At 57.4% G+C, this 13,901-nt stretch overlaps 1 protein-coding gene and 1 long non-coding RNA gene across 2 annotated transcripts in view; one reads left to right on the top strand and one right to left on the bottom strand.

Moving 5' to 3' along the window:
- The window catches only part of ARHGAP39 (Rho GTPase activating protein 39), a 67,495-nt gene extending 53,898 nt beyond the window's left edge, over positions 1-13,597 (top strand). Inside the window, 6 exon segments of the mRNA XM_032316576.1 lie at positions 5,970-6,062; positions 9,202-9,275; positions 10,427-10,626; positions 11,244-11,335; positions 11,737-11,906; positions 12,036-13,597. Of these exon segments, the coding sequence (XP_032172467.1) occupies positions 5,970-6,062; positions 9,202-9,275; positions 10,427-10,626; positions 11,244-11,335; positions 11,737-11,906; positions 12,036-12,230 (824 nt within the window). The 3' untranslated portion in view covers positions 12,231-13,597.
- Positions 726-3,296, bottom strand: LOC116575286. The gene is made up of 3 exons (XR_004279679.1): positions 3,159-3,296; positions 1,550-1,642; positions 726-1,078 (listed from the first exon to the last, which is right to left on the bottom strand). It is a non-coding gene; the product is annotated as an uncharacterized LOC116575286 (long non-coding RNA).
- Positions 13,598-13,901: the final 304 nt, after the last annotated feature.

Raw genomic sequence — 13,901 nt, 5'->3', positions numbered from 1 at the left:
GCTCAGCCTTGCCTCATACGTGGCCACACCTTTGTGCCAGCAGCCAGCGGGGTCCTTTCCCAAATTGTGTCCTTAGGGCTTCCTTTGCAGGCTGTCAGCAGACATCGCAGACCGTGTGCCCCGCGCAGCAGCACTGTGGAGGGGCACAGACCCTAAGAAGGGTCCTTCGCCTCCATGTGTTCAGAGACTCGGGGTTTCCACAGAAAGGTATCAGATGGAACACATACATTTATTCGGACTCTACTCTGAAGTCCTGCTAAATGAACAGGGAGGAATTTTTTTTTTTTTAAGGAGAGAGGGAGAAACAGCAACAAGGGAACGTGCCGTGGTGCGGCCACTGTGGCAAACACTTTGGCAGCTCCTCACAAATGAAACACAGAATTACCGTAGAATCCATCAACTCCACTTCTGTGTATTTACCTAAAAGAATTGAAAGCAGAGACTTGAACAGACAGATATTTGTACACTCAGATTCACAACAGCTAAGGGGGGGACACGGCTCAAGTGTTCATCAGTAGATGAGCAGATAAACAGAAGGTGCTCCGTCCCTACAAGGCGGTGTTGTTCAACCTAAAAAATGCAGGGAATTCTAACGCATGTACAACATGCATGAAACTGGAGGACATTATGGTCAGTGAAATCAGCCAGTTCAGAAAAAGGTGCTGTTATGAGTCCACTCTTAAGAGGGCCTCGGATATCCTTGTTCATGGAAGCCGAAAGAATGGTGGGTACTTGCACTTGACCTGGTGAGAAGTTCTGGAGGTGGAGGGTGCTGCTAGTCACTCCACAGTGATTGCACTTAATGCCTTTGAACTCTACAAGGATAAATGGTTATAGTGGTAAATTTTATCTAGTGTTTATTTTACCACAATAAAAATAAGAACACCCACAAGGACAGAGAGAATGAGCACTGTGTTTTGGAAGCAGAAAAGTGCATGAACAAGTGGCAGGAGCTGGCCTGGCAAACCAAGAAAGACGGATCCCGAGCAGACACTGGCCAAGCAGCGGAAGCAGGTGGCTTCGTCGTGGGCGGCGCCCGCTTCCCCAGCAGCGCTTTGGGAAGTGCGTGATCTGGAAGCTGAAAACAGAAGGACTAGTGAGTCTTGCTTAAGAAACAAAGCAGCTACCATAGAGTAGGTAAAGGCGTAGATTCCGGACCCAGAGCATTTGGACTCAGATCCCAGCCACATTTTCAAGATAGGCAGTAAAACAAATCTCAGTAAATGCTAAAGAAGGTAAATCATAGAAAGTGTGTTTTCTAGTCCCAACAGAATTGAATTAATAATCAGTAACACTCGGGACGCCTGGGTGGCTCAGTTGGTTAAGCAGCTGCCTTCGGCTCAGGTCATGATCCCAGCGTCCTGGGATCGAGTCCCACATCGGGCTCCTTGCTCCGCAGGGAGCCTGCTTCTCCCTCTGACTCTGCCTTCCACTCTGTCTGCCTGTGCTCGCTCTCACTCGCTCTCTCTCTGACAAATAAATAAATAAAATCTTAAAAAAAAATAATAATAATCAGTAACACTAAGATACCTGGAAAATGCCCACATACCTGGACACTAAAGAGTGTATCCTGTAGAGCCGATGGGTCAAATAAAAACCTGTTGGCAAGGGGACCTGCAGGGAAGTTAGGAAGTATTTTGAACTGAAAGAAAATGAAAACAAAATGTATCAATTGTGGGATGCAGTCAGGGCAGTTCTTAGAGAGAGAGTCATAGTATCTTAATATCTATATCCATTTTTTTTTTAAGGTTTTATTTATTTGACAGACAGAGATCACAAGTAGGCAGAGAGGCAGGCAGAGACAGAGGAGGAAGCAGGCTCCCTGCCGAGCAGAGAGCCCGATGCGGGGCTCGATCTCAAGACCCCGGGATCATGACCTGAGCTGAAGGCAGAGGCTTAACCCACTGAGCCAGCCAGGCGCCCCTTAATATCTATATTCTAAAATAAGATCTCAAATCAGTGGCCTCAGTGTCTATTCTAAGAAACTCAAAAAATAATTTCTACTAAAACCAAGCAAAAGAAAGAAAATACTAAACATCAGAGTAAAAATCAGTGGAAGTGAAAACAGAAATACTGCAGAAAATCAATGAAACAAAAATTTAATTCTTTGAGAAGATTGATAAAATTGATAAATCTCGAGCCGGACTGATGAGGACAAACAGAGAACATAAATTGCCACTGTAAAGAACGAGAGGTGACGTCACGACAGACTCAGCATGGCAAAGGGTCATCAGATGAACAACCTGATGCCCGTAAGTAGAACAGTCGAGAGGAAAACAGATTCCTTGAAGGACACCTACTACCGGAGATGACCCAGTAAGAAACAGACAACCAAAAAAAGCGTATCATTATTAAGGGAATTGAATTGATACTTAAAACCTTCCCGCAAAGAAATGTAAAGGCCCATATGGCTTCACTGGTAAATTTTACTGGAAGTTCATTGTTCGGCCATTCTTCACAGACTCATTGAGAAAATTGAAGTGGAAGGAATATCTCCCCATTCATTCCATACCAAAATTATAAAAGGACATTACAAAAAAAGAAAAGTGCAGACAGTATCCCTTCTGAACGTAGAGCAGAATTTTTTTTTTAAAGATTTTTATTTATTTATTTATTTATTTGACAGAGATCACAAGTAGGCAGAGAGGCAGGCAGAGAGAGAGGGGGAAGCAGGCTCCCTGCAGAGCAAGGAGCCCAATGCGGGGCTCAATCCCAGGACCCTGGGATCATGACCTGAGCCGAAGGCAGAGGCTTTAACCCACTGAGCCACCCAGGCACCCTGAGAGAGCAGAAATTTTTAACAGTATTTTAGCAACTTGAGTCCAACAATATATTAAAAAGATAATGTATCTTGAATAAGTGAAGATTATCTGAAGAAGGAAAGGTTGGTTTAACATTAAAAAAATCAATCACTGTAATTTGCCACAGCAGCAGAGTCAAAGGGAAAGACCATGTGATCATTCCAGGAAGCCAAGAAAAAGCATTGGGCAAAAATCCAACATTTCTATGCCTGATAAAAATTCTGAACAAACTAGGAACAGAAGGGAACCTCTTCACCCTGACAAAAGGCAAATATTTTTTCTTAAAACCCTACAGTACCCAAAAGAACGGAAAGCGAGCCCTCCGACAGATACTTGCACAGCCCTGCCCAGTCGTACCTGAATAAGCGAAATGTGGTCTGTTCCTGCAGGGGGAGGTTTTGCAGCCATAAGAGGAGTAAAGTTCAGGGCGCCTGGGGGGGCTCAGTGGGTTAAGCTTCTGCCTTCGGCTCAGGTCATGATCTCAGGGTCCTGGGATCGAGCCCCGCATCGGGCTCTCTGCTCAGCGGGGAGCCTGCTTCCCCCTCTCTCTCTCTCTCTCTGTCAAATAAATAAATAAATAAAATCTTACAAAAAAAGAAAAAGAGGAGTAACGTTCTGATACATGTTATAACGTGGGAGAACACTGAAGTCACTCTAAGTGAAAGAAATCAGATACAAAAGGACAGACACTGTACACCTTACATGAAATATCTAAAATAAGGAAATTCATAGGACAGAAAGTAGATTAGAGGTTACCAGGAGCTGGAGGAGGGGGAATGAGTTTTGGTTTGTGGGGACAGGGTTTCCGTTTGTGGGGACGTACAAAATTTGGAAATTAATGTGGTGGAGGCTGCGTGATGTTGTGAATGTACTGGATGCCGCTGAGTTGTACGCTGAAAAATGGGTCAATGGCTACATCTTTATGTTTTTATTCTACCACAATGAAAACGAAGAGCACCTTTAGCCAACATCGTGCGTAATGGGGAAAGACGGAGTTCAAGAACAAGGCAAGGCCCTCCAGCCGCACCGCATCAACTCAGAGTCATGCTCAGGGCCAGCCAGGGCCGAGTCATGGAGGAGAAATAAAGGGCATCCAGACTGGAAAAGGAAGTGTGCGATTGTCTTTATTCACAGGCAACGCGGTCTTCTGTGAGATGCATAAAAATACCGTGTGAGCTGAGCAGATATGCAGGACGCAAGACCAATAAGGAAAAGCTCAGCGCGTTCCCATGTAATAGCAACACACAAATGGAACATTTTAAAATGCCGTCTGGGAGTGCCTACCTGGACAGAGGCACATGAGACTCTGGTATCGGGGTTGTGGGTTCGAGCCCCACGTTCAGTGTAAGATTACTTTGAAATAAAATCTTTAAAAAAATCCGAAGTAGCATTTAAAAATGTGACACTTAGAGATAAATCAGACAAAAGATGTCTAAGGCTTCTACACTAACAACTCCCAAACATTACTGAAAGGCAGGAAGGCCCAAGTTAATGGAGAGAAATACCACGTTCGTGAATCAGAAGACTCATTAGTGTTAACCTCTTACTTCCTTCCAAACTGATGTGTAGATGGAATGCTAACCAAAATCTTAAGTTTTTTTTAATTTAGAAATTAATAGGCGGATTCTAAAATCCATAGAAAATGCAGAGGATCTAGAATAGACAAAACACCGCTTGAACAGCAAGAGCGAAGTTGGCGGACTGACCCTACTCTACCTCAACTCCTGTCATAAAGCTGCAGTAGCAGGAGAACGAGTGTTGGCTGAAGGTAGACAGTAGCTCCATGGGACAGGACAGAGGCCAGAACGAGACCCAGACAAACACAGTGTGTTAGCTTTACACGGAGATGCAAAGGCACCTCCGTGAAGAAAGGACGGTGCCTTCCTCAAGTGCTGCTAGGACAGCTGACGTTCCAGATGCAAGAAAAGATGAGCTTCCCGCCATGCTTTGCGCAGTGTGTGCCCTGTATGTGTATACCCTGTATACGGTGCAAAACCTGTATAAAACTATATAAAACTTAGAATTATAAAACCAGAACAAAACAAAGTTTTTTCTTGAATTAGGCGAGGTTTCCGTGTGTGACAGTAACAGCACTGTCTACAAAGGAAAACATTGGTCAGTTGGACTTAAACAAATTAAACCTCCTGCTCGTCAAGAGACGCTGTAGAGAGAAGGAAGAGGCGTAGCCGTCTCAGACAAGCAGGAAGAGGAGGCCAGAGTGTCCCGTGGGGGCGCGTCAGAGTTGGGGGTGCTGGCGTGGGGCTGTCTGGGGGGCGCGTGTCCACGTAGGACACGGGCGCACCTGTCCCAGCTCTGCCAGCGCCCCAGCAACGGGGAACACACCTCACCCCAGGTCTTGATTCCTTTTCCATTCAAGGAACCAGGGCTCCTCGGAGGACAGCTGGGTGTAGGGCAGGGAGTGTCACAGGACACAGGAGCCTACTGATCGGGCTCCCGGTGGCCAAAACTGGAGGCATTGGTGCAAAAAACGAAGTTGTGTTGGGTCATAACCCACACTGTAAGGTGGTACACCCACAAGTCCGTGCGGATTAAGAGTAAACGATCGATAGGTGAGACCGCGGTTCCCGCGCAGAAGAGGAACAGCCGATTTCTCTAGACGGTCCAGTCAGAGTAGAGCGTAATGCCCAGCCTTCCAGAGAGCACAGGACGGACAGGGGACACAGGGCTGCCTGTCAGCGGTGCTGAGATTTTGTGCAGAGAGGGAGGTCGGCCCACGTGGGTCCGAGATGCCTGCTCTATCACCCAGCACCTCCTCCAGCACCGCTCAGGACCCAGCCTGCCCGCGGATCAGAAGCGGCTCCTCCCTCTTGCCCACCTCCCGTCCGAGGGGAGCCAGCTTTCTGGTCGGCAGTGCTCAGAAGGGCCCCAGGACTTCCCCAGCCCCGTGGTCCAGACCTGCCCCTGTGCACAGCCGCACGTCCGTAGGGGTACACACAGCACAGCACTCCTGGGCTGCGTCCTCCTCAGCGTGTTGGCCACGGCCCTGCTTCGCTTGGAGGAGCCCAGCAGGGGTGCGATACCTGCCCAGCCCACTGGGGCCGGCCCCCTGCAGGCCCAGGGGCCTCCTTGCCAGCCGAATCGGGACCGCGTGGGCGTGCACTCCTGGCGTTGCGTTCTGTGGTCCTCATGGCTCTGTTTGCTCCCCAGTGACGCGGCATATGAAAGCGCTCCTGGAAAGGAACCCTAAGAAGAAGTCCAAGTTGAGAAAGAAACCCAAGCCTTATGTTGAGGAACCGGATGGTAGGGCCTCTCCCCAGAGCCCCTGTGCGCTGTGTCTGCACAGCTCTGCTCTCCGGCCTCGGCCGCCTGGCCTCCTTTCTCTAACCGCTTCTGGGCTGGAAGGGGTGTTGGTGGGTGGCACTAACCATCAGGCTTGTGGGCTTCTGTGCCGGCCCGGTGCCCAGGTCACCGAAGGGGCTTCCATGGCAGGCCACACCTGCCCTGTGCCTCTTTTCTCTGTGGTGCTCAGGGCAGTCTCCAGCTTGCACCCTGGGCTCTCTCTGGGGAAGGGCGTGAGGACAAACTGGGCAAGGCCTGCTGGGAGCACCCCTAGCTGAGTGCGGGCGGAGGAAGTGCCCTCGGGCCTTCCTGCCCTGACCTCCAGCCCAGGTCGCCTTGGGCTGGGGCGCAGAGTCTGGCCTTGCTTCCTTGATGGGAGCCCCGGGATCTCCCAACTTCCCCCACCAGCCGCACCCTTCCCCTGGGCCCTAGCTCAAGACCCACACACCCCCAGAAAAGACCCACACCATCATCCCACCGCCGTCCAAGCTCCAGGGAAGCCCTGTTAACACAGGACTGTGCCCTGCCTGCTGCGGGAGCTGGTGATCTCACCGCTGCCATGTCCACTTCCCCTCCTGGCACTGGGGCTCTGAGACCAGCCCCAGTGCCACCACTGGCGCTTCCCCCAGCCTTGAACATGCCTCACTCTCCAAACGTGCCCTACTTCTCATCCTCTAATACCACTCTGCCTTGACACCCCTTTCTCCGGGGAAGCTGTCTGACTGCCCACTGCCCTCGGCAAGAGTGGGCAGCTGGGCTCCAGGATCCCCAGCTGCCCTCAGGCCACACCCATCTGGAACAGGAGTGAGAGAGGCTCTGAACTCCTGCTGGAGCCTGTCCAGGAGGTGGGTTGCAGCAAGGTGGTTGGTCTGGCCTGGGGACGAGCAGGACACTGTGGCCCTAGATAGTGCTGGGGAGTGAGGAGGGAGCTAGAAGCCCCAGGACCCACACCCCCCATACACACACCCCACCCCACCCCACCCCCCACCCCACCCCCCCCCCACCCCCCCCCCGTGTCCTGGACCCAGCCGTGTCCTGGAGCACCAGCAGGTTGTGGCCACACCCACCACCTTTTCAGGCTTAAAGCCAGGCAGGGCTCAGGGGCACTCAGGCCCCAGGCACAGTGGTACAGCTGCCTACTGACTCCCCACCTAGAAGACTGGGTATGGGTTTGCCCTGGACAGGTCAGTGGTCCTGACGTGGAGTGCCCCACACCATTGTGGGGGTGTCACTGGGCTGGCCTTAGGCATTGCACATCTTCCCAGGCCCTCAGCAGACATCCCGCAGTCAGGCCCAGGAAGCTACACCCGCAGCAGGACAGGGCACAGGGGAGCTCCTGGGCCTCTGGACACACGCAGACTCGGTCCTGGTCCGCCCACAGAAGCCAGTACTGGTACTGGGTCTGCTGAGCTGTGCGCCACCTCCAAGATCAGCCCTTCACAAGGGCATGTGGTTGGTGTCTTCCCTGTCCCCATCCTACAGGGGAGGAAGCTTAGGCCCCAGAAGGCTGCCTCGTGACCAGGTTCACCAGCCGAGAGGCAGCAGCCCCAGGATCTTCGGATCCCAGTCCGATGGGGGGTCAGGGCGGGTCTCACCCGCCCAAGGGACGGGTAGGCACAGCCCCAGGCTGCGGCCGACTCCTCGCGGCCAGCGGGCAGCCCACAGCCCCCTTTGCCTTCCAGGTCCCCGGGAGCCTGTCGAGGATGGCCGGGTCAGCCTGGGGCAAACTGGTCCCGGGGCCACGCCCTGCCCTGGCCCAGCAGAGGCTGCCGCTTGGACTCGCTGCCGGGGTCTGCGGCTCCTCCGGGACCTGAAGCAGCATCTCCAGGGAGAACGGGCAATGTCGGTTTTCACTCGGGTCACTGTAAAAAGAATCCCCTCGTCACATATATTATCACCACTGCTCTGTGATCATCCAAAATGAACAGACCGAGGGGCTGAGTCATGGTGTGTTGCTCCCACTGGGGTCTAAGCACCTCCACATGCTCAGCCATCCGCAAGAAGGTGCTTCCTTTGGAAGAAGACGGGGCGTTTTGATTTGGGACTTGAGTGCAGAGACCTGGCCTCCCTCTGGCTGGAGGCCCCGGGGCAGGTGGGCCCCGTGGGGGCAGAGCCCTCCGGCGAGGGGCCGGTTCTGAGCCTGGGGCACTCGTTCCAGCCTTTCTGTCTCTGGGGGGCTGTGGTGCCTTGGGCCGGACAGCTCCTCCGGCTCCGCCTGTGTGCACCCTTGGTCTCTGGGCTGCCTGTCCTTCCCGGCTCTCCCCTGCCTCGGCCAGGGACGATGCCACACACATTTTAGACCCCCCGTGTGGCAGCGGCTCCTCCGCTCCGTCTCCCCTCACCCCCCTTCGGCTTCTCCCTCCTCCCCTCATTTCTGTATCTGGAGAACCTCCCAGCCAAGGTCCCTGGGGTCCTTGCCCTCAGAATGCCACCCTGGCCATTCCCCCAAGACCACCAGCCGGAACTTGTGCCAGGACTGAGTTTTAGGAAAGCTCCCTCCCTTGAGAAAGGAGCCCAGTCCTCTCCCTGTCACCCTCAGCCCTTGGGCAGAACCCGAAGGTGTCTTCCTGTGCTGGGGGCCTCCCAGAGAGCCGTGGGCCAGTATGCGGCCACCGCCTCCCACACGCCGCCCGTCCCCTCGGCCTCCCTTTCCCCACCGCTGCCCAGGCCGCTCCCGGCTGGGAGGCCTGCGCCCCAGCACCAGGCCGAGGGCACTGGGCACCTCTACGCCTGTTGCCTGTGGAAATTCCTCCTCTTAGGGACTCCCCAGGGCTAGCCTGCCGGGGGAGCAGGGGTTTTGGAGGCCCCGGGGCCCATGGCCTGCCCTTCCTGGTGGTGGGCAGGGGAGTTCCTTCCTGAGCCTGGCTCCTTGAGGGGAGGGAGGTGCCCCTTGCCTGTCCATGGGGGTTCCTGCTCTGAAGGACTTAGCCCAGGAATGTGAGCACCCACTGTCCCCGGGCAAGTGACAGGCAGGAGTGGGCCAGGCCGGCCCAGGCCCTCAGGGCTCTTGCTGGAGCCGCCTGTCCTCACCTCTCCTGCCGCCGCTTCTCTAGGCCCCTGCGTCTCACACCCCAGCCAACCAGCACCCGTTCTCTTGCAGGGGTGGCGATAAGCACCTACGCCAAGTACTGTTACCACAAGCTGCAGAAGGCAGCCCTGACCGGGGCCAAGAAGGTACGCGCTTCCCCTACGATGGCCGGCGGGGCTGGGCGGGCCCAGCCGACACCTAGCTGGGTCTGAGGGAGACCTGACAGGCGGCCCTCACAGCGGGGGTGCCCTGCCCTCCTCGGGCCCAGCTGGCTGCGGAGGGGGAGCGGACGGCTCATGGTTCAGAGGGTGCTCCAGAGAGCCCACCGAGGCAGGCAGCCCGGGGCGGCTGGGGCTGCACCCCCGTTCAGGACCCAGTACAGACGAGGGGCGTGTGGCCACCCGAGGGAGGGTGACAGGCCTGCCACCGCCGGGCTGCTGCAGGAGGGGTGGCGGAGGGTCACAGCCCGTGAGTAGGCCAAGAGACGACTCTTGCCAGCGGGGACCCTCCCCCTGGCCGACGACCCCTGGGCTCAGGGATGGCCAAGCCTGGGGCTGCAGGGCAGCCTCCAAAGACCAGCATGGCCCCCTTCACTCACTCTGCCCCACCCTCCTGGCCATCACAGGGCTCCTCCCATGCTGGTAGCCAGGGTGGCCCGCATGGGCACGTGGTGCTCTGGGACACCCATTCTGCCCCTGGGCCTTCTCAGTGTCCGCCAGAGCTTGCTAGTCACAGCCCTCTCGCAGCCGCTCTGGAGAATAGGCCGGTCACACCAGACGGCTGGACCTTGTTCCCTGGTCTTAGGGTGTGTGGCTCTTGGCCATCTTCCCCTCTGTCCCCCCCACCCCGGCCACTTCGGCCCACCACCCATACCTAAGAAGCCCCTCCTTTCCCGGGACTTTCCCCCACTGTCCCAGAGCCTGGCTCCCTCTCCTCTTCTCCTTCCTAATGCACTAATCCTGTGCCTGGGAGCTGCATGTCCCCCACTCAGGCTTCTCCCCCGGAGGTCTCACATGGTCCAGATCAGCCAGCCTGGCCCCTCTGTGGCCCCAGGGACTTCTCCAGGAGTCGCTCTCACCTTCCTCCTGGGCGGCCAGTGGGGCCACCTGATGAGCTAGAACACTGTTGGTGGCTCAGCAGGGTGCCCCCCCCCAGTGATTTGGGGGCCAGGGGGTTGGGGGTGCCTCCAGCTCTGACTAGGCGCCTGGAGTTAGCAGGGGTGAGAGGGCAGGGATGGGGGTGCTGGAAGCAGGGCCGCAGGACCGCACCGGGACAGAGAACTGGGCTGTCTTTGCAGGGGCTGAAGAAGCCCAACGTGGAGGAAATCCGGCACGCCAAGAACGCTGTGTTCAGCCCGTCCATGTTTGGCAGCGGCCTGCAGGAGGTCATGAACATGCAGAAGGAGCGGTACCCGGAGCGGCAGCTGCCTTGGGTGCAGACACGTCTGTCTGAGGAGGTGCTGGCACTCAACGGCGACCAGACAGAAGGCATCTTCAGGTGCTCTGCATCCTGGGGCCTGGGGGTGGGGGCCGTGGGCGTCTCCACCATGTGTCTCTGGCAGGCACTGGGACCATTGAGCCAACTTCCATGCCCCAGCCCTGGGTTTGGGGGCCAGGGGACTCGTGCCTCTGCCTGGGAATAGCCGGAGAGAATCCCCACACAAGAGGCCCATCATGTGGACGGGGAGGGCCCATGATGGAGGCAACTCAGACTCATACTCCCCCAAATGGCAGTATGCCTGAACTTAGGAGGGTCGGTTGGGGACTGCGCCTCTGTAAAAATGGCCACCAGGGTCCCAGAGGGCACTTGCACATCAGCCATAGGCAGGGCCTGAGCCGTGAGCCTGGAAAGACACCCAGCAGCCAGGAGATGGTGCTCACCTGTGGGCAGGGTCGACAGTCCCTGCGGGTGGGGAGGAGCACAAGGCCTGCAACCTGCTGCGGGGACCCACCGACCCAGGCCCCAAGGGGAGAGCTGGGGAAGCTGAAGCCTGTGGGCTTGAGCCTTAGACAACCTGCTGATGAAGGCATCTGCCTGGGGGAGGCCAGCAGAGGGAAGAGGGACAGCCGTCAGGGTGCAGACAGTCCTCCCCAGTGAGACCCCCTGCTCCACAGAGTCCCTGGGGACATTGATGAGGTGAACGCTCTGAAGCTGCAAGTGGACCAGTGGAAGGTGCCCACCGGCCTGGAGGACCCCCACGTCCCTGGTGAGCCCCCATCCCCCGGGGAGCAGGAGCAGCCCGGTGCAGGCAGCTGGAGCACTTGGGCTCCCCCTCGTTCCCCCAGTGATGCCATGGTTCCTGGTCTGTTTCCAGCACAGACAACCCCTGCCCGTCCTACACTGTCCTTGGGGCCTTGCCTGCCACTCTCCCTTACTCCCTGCATCAGCCCCAGCCCCCGGGGTCCATCCAGGTCCTCAGGAGCACCAGCTCGCCAGGGTCTGGTGCTTCCAGTCTGGCCCGACACCACCACTGCTCGTGCCACACGCTGCCCCCGCCCTGTGTCGCCCTAACCCTCCGGCCACTCCCTGGCTCCCGAGCAGCCCAGGGGAGCCCCACCCAGCAGTCTGTGCTGAGCGCGCCCCCCTCCGCCGCCGCTGTGTCCGCAGCTTCGCTCCTGAAGCTGTGGTACCGGGAGCTGGAGGAGCCCCTGATCCCGCACGAGTTCTACGAGCAGTGCATCGCGCACTACGAGAACCCCGAGGCCGCCGTGGCCGTGGTGCACGCGCTGCCGCGCATCAACCGCCTGGTGCTGTGCTACCTCATCCGCTTCCTTCAGGTACACACACCCCGCGGCGCGCGCGCCCACCTGGGACACTCCCCCGGGGCGCGCACGGGCACGCGCACACCCCACCCGGGGCACGCCTCGCGCCGGGGCCCGACCCACCCTCCTGCCCCCTCCGCGCAGGTGTTCGTGCAGCCCGCCAACGTGGCCATCACCAAGATGGACGTCAGCAACCTGGCCATGGTGATGGCGCCCAACTGCCTGCGCTGCCGCTCGGACGACCCGCGCGTCATCTTCGAGAACACGCGCAAGGAGATGTCGTTCCTCCGCGTGCTCATCCAGCACCTGGACACCAGCTTCATGGAGGGCGTGCTATAGCGCGGGGGAGGGGCCCAAGGACCGAGGGTGGGGACAGAGCCGACGCTCGGGGGGCGCCCGGGCAGGGGAGCACGCGGGGAGGGGGGAGGGAACGCCCTAGGCGCGGAGGCAGCATGCCAGGCTCCGCCCATGCCCGCCCCAGCCCTGGAAAAACCCCCCCACCCTCTCCCCCCACCCCAGGCCCTGGGCCTGTGGACGCGGCCTGGCCAGAGGGCCCGTGGGAGGGGCGCCCCTCGGCCCCCTCCCGCCCCCGCCTAGTGGCCAGTTCCTTGGGCACCGCCCCGCCCACCGCCGGCCGGTCAGCCCCCAGAAAGTGCCTTCTGTTTCCTGGAGCCAAGCGACACTGCCCCTCCCGGCCGGCCTGAGAGCACACGCGCCCCTCCCCGCCCGCCCCCCTCTCTCCCGTGAGCTGCCTCGCAGGAGGCCGGGGCTCCTGCGCTAGGCCTGGCTGCCCGTCTGGCCTCTGCCCGGCACTTCCCCTCGGTCCCCTTCCTGGCCCGTAGCCTCCGACCCCACCCCCCACCCCGCACCCTGCACCCTGGCACCTGTGGCCTCCATCGTCGAGATTGCACAGGAATTGGGGGTCCCAGGGCACTGGACTGTCCACCAGAGCAGGGCCCTGCAGGCTCTCTCTGGGTGGGGAGGGGCCCCCAAACCAAAGTCCCCTGGGGTGGGGGGCAGGGTTGTTGGGCAGGCATTCTTGGGCAGGGTGGGGGAGGGGCAAGAGTATTTTTTCTTCGTGTAACTATAAATTCAGATTCTATCCAGCACACCAATCCGCCTGTGTATAAAGATATAGAGGAAAAGATAGAACTAAATTTGCTAATGACATAGTTTTAACCCAAATGCTATTTATCTCTGAGCCGTCCTAGCCTGTCCTCTGTGCAGAGCAAGTTGGTATCACTCCTTCATTTTCTTCGCCACTTTCTTGGCTTCGACCAAAAACCAAGCCCTGCCCCATCCCCTTCTGGGATCTGCAGTGGAACAGAGGGGAGGAGCCCCAAGCTGGGGAACCAGGGAGCCCCCAGGATTGCCCTTCCTCAAAGCCAGAGCTGGGGGTAGGAGGTACCTAGACTCTCAGTTTGTACATTTTCCATTTTGGAATTTTGAGTTCCAATTGTAAAACTTAATTTCTCCCCAGTTTATATATATATATATATATATATATTTTTTAGAGTTGAGTTTTTATTTATTATTAAAAACAAAAAAGCCCAGCCCTGCTGCTGCCCGGGTGTCCCCTGAGGTAGTGTCCTCAGTCGGGTGGTCTCCGGGCCTGGGGTGGACGGCCCTGCCACAGACTCTAGCTCTGACGCATGGACTCAAGAGGTGACGACACTTTGTGTGAATAAAATACATATGGACACTTGCGAGCCGTGGTCACTGCCTGTCGCCTCGTGCTCGTCCAGTCTCTGCAGGGGGCTGGGCTGGGGGCTGGGCAGCCCATTCCAGCAGCCAGTCTGTTGCTAGTATGGTCACCTACGTGGACAGGCCAGGGGAAGATGGGGGAACGGAGAGGGTGCGTAGGGGTGTGAGCCACGAGCAAGGCTGTTTCCTGGGAATGGGGGAGAGGGGCTGAGCCAGGGAGGAGGCACCAGCTGGGTGTCAGGTCCCCTGCGCCGTCTGCGGCCACCTGGGCTATGTGTCGGCCCTTAAGTCCCTGCCCGTTTGCGC

This window comes from Mustela erminea, chromosome 16 (assembly GCF_009829155.1).
Source record: "Mustela erminea isolate mMusErm1 chromosome 16, mMusErm1.Pri, whole genome shotgun sequence".
NCBI classification, from domain to species: Eukaryota; Metazoa; Chordata; class Mammalia; order Carnivora; family Mustelidae; genus Mustela; species Mustela erminea.
This window is presented reverse-complemented; position numbering and strand designations above follow the sequence as displayed.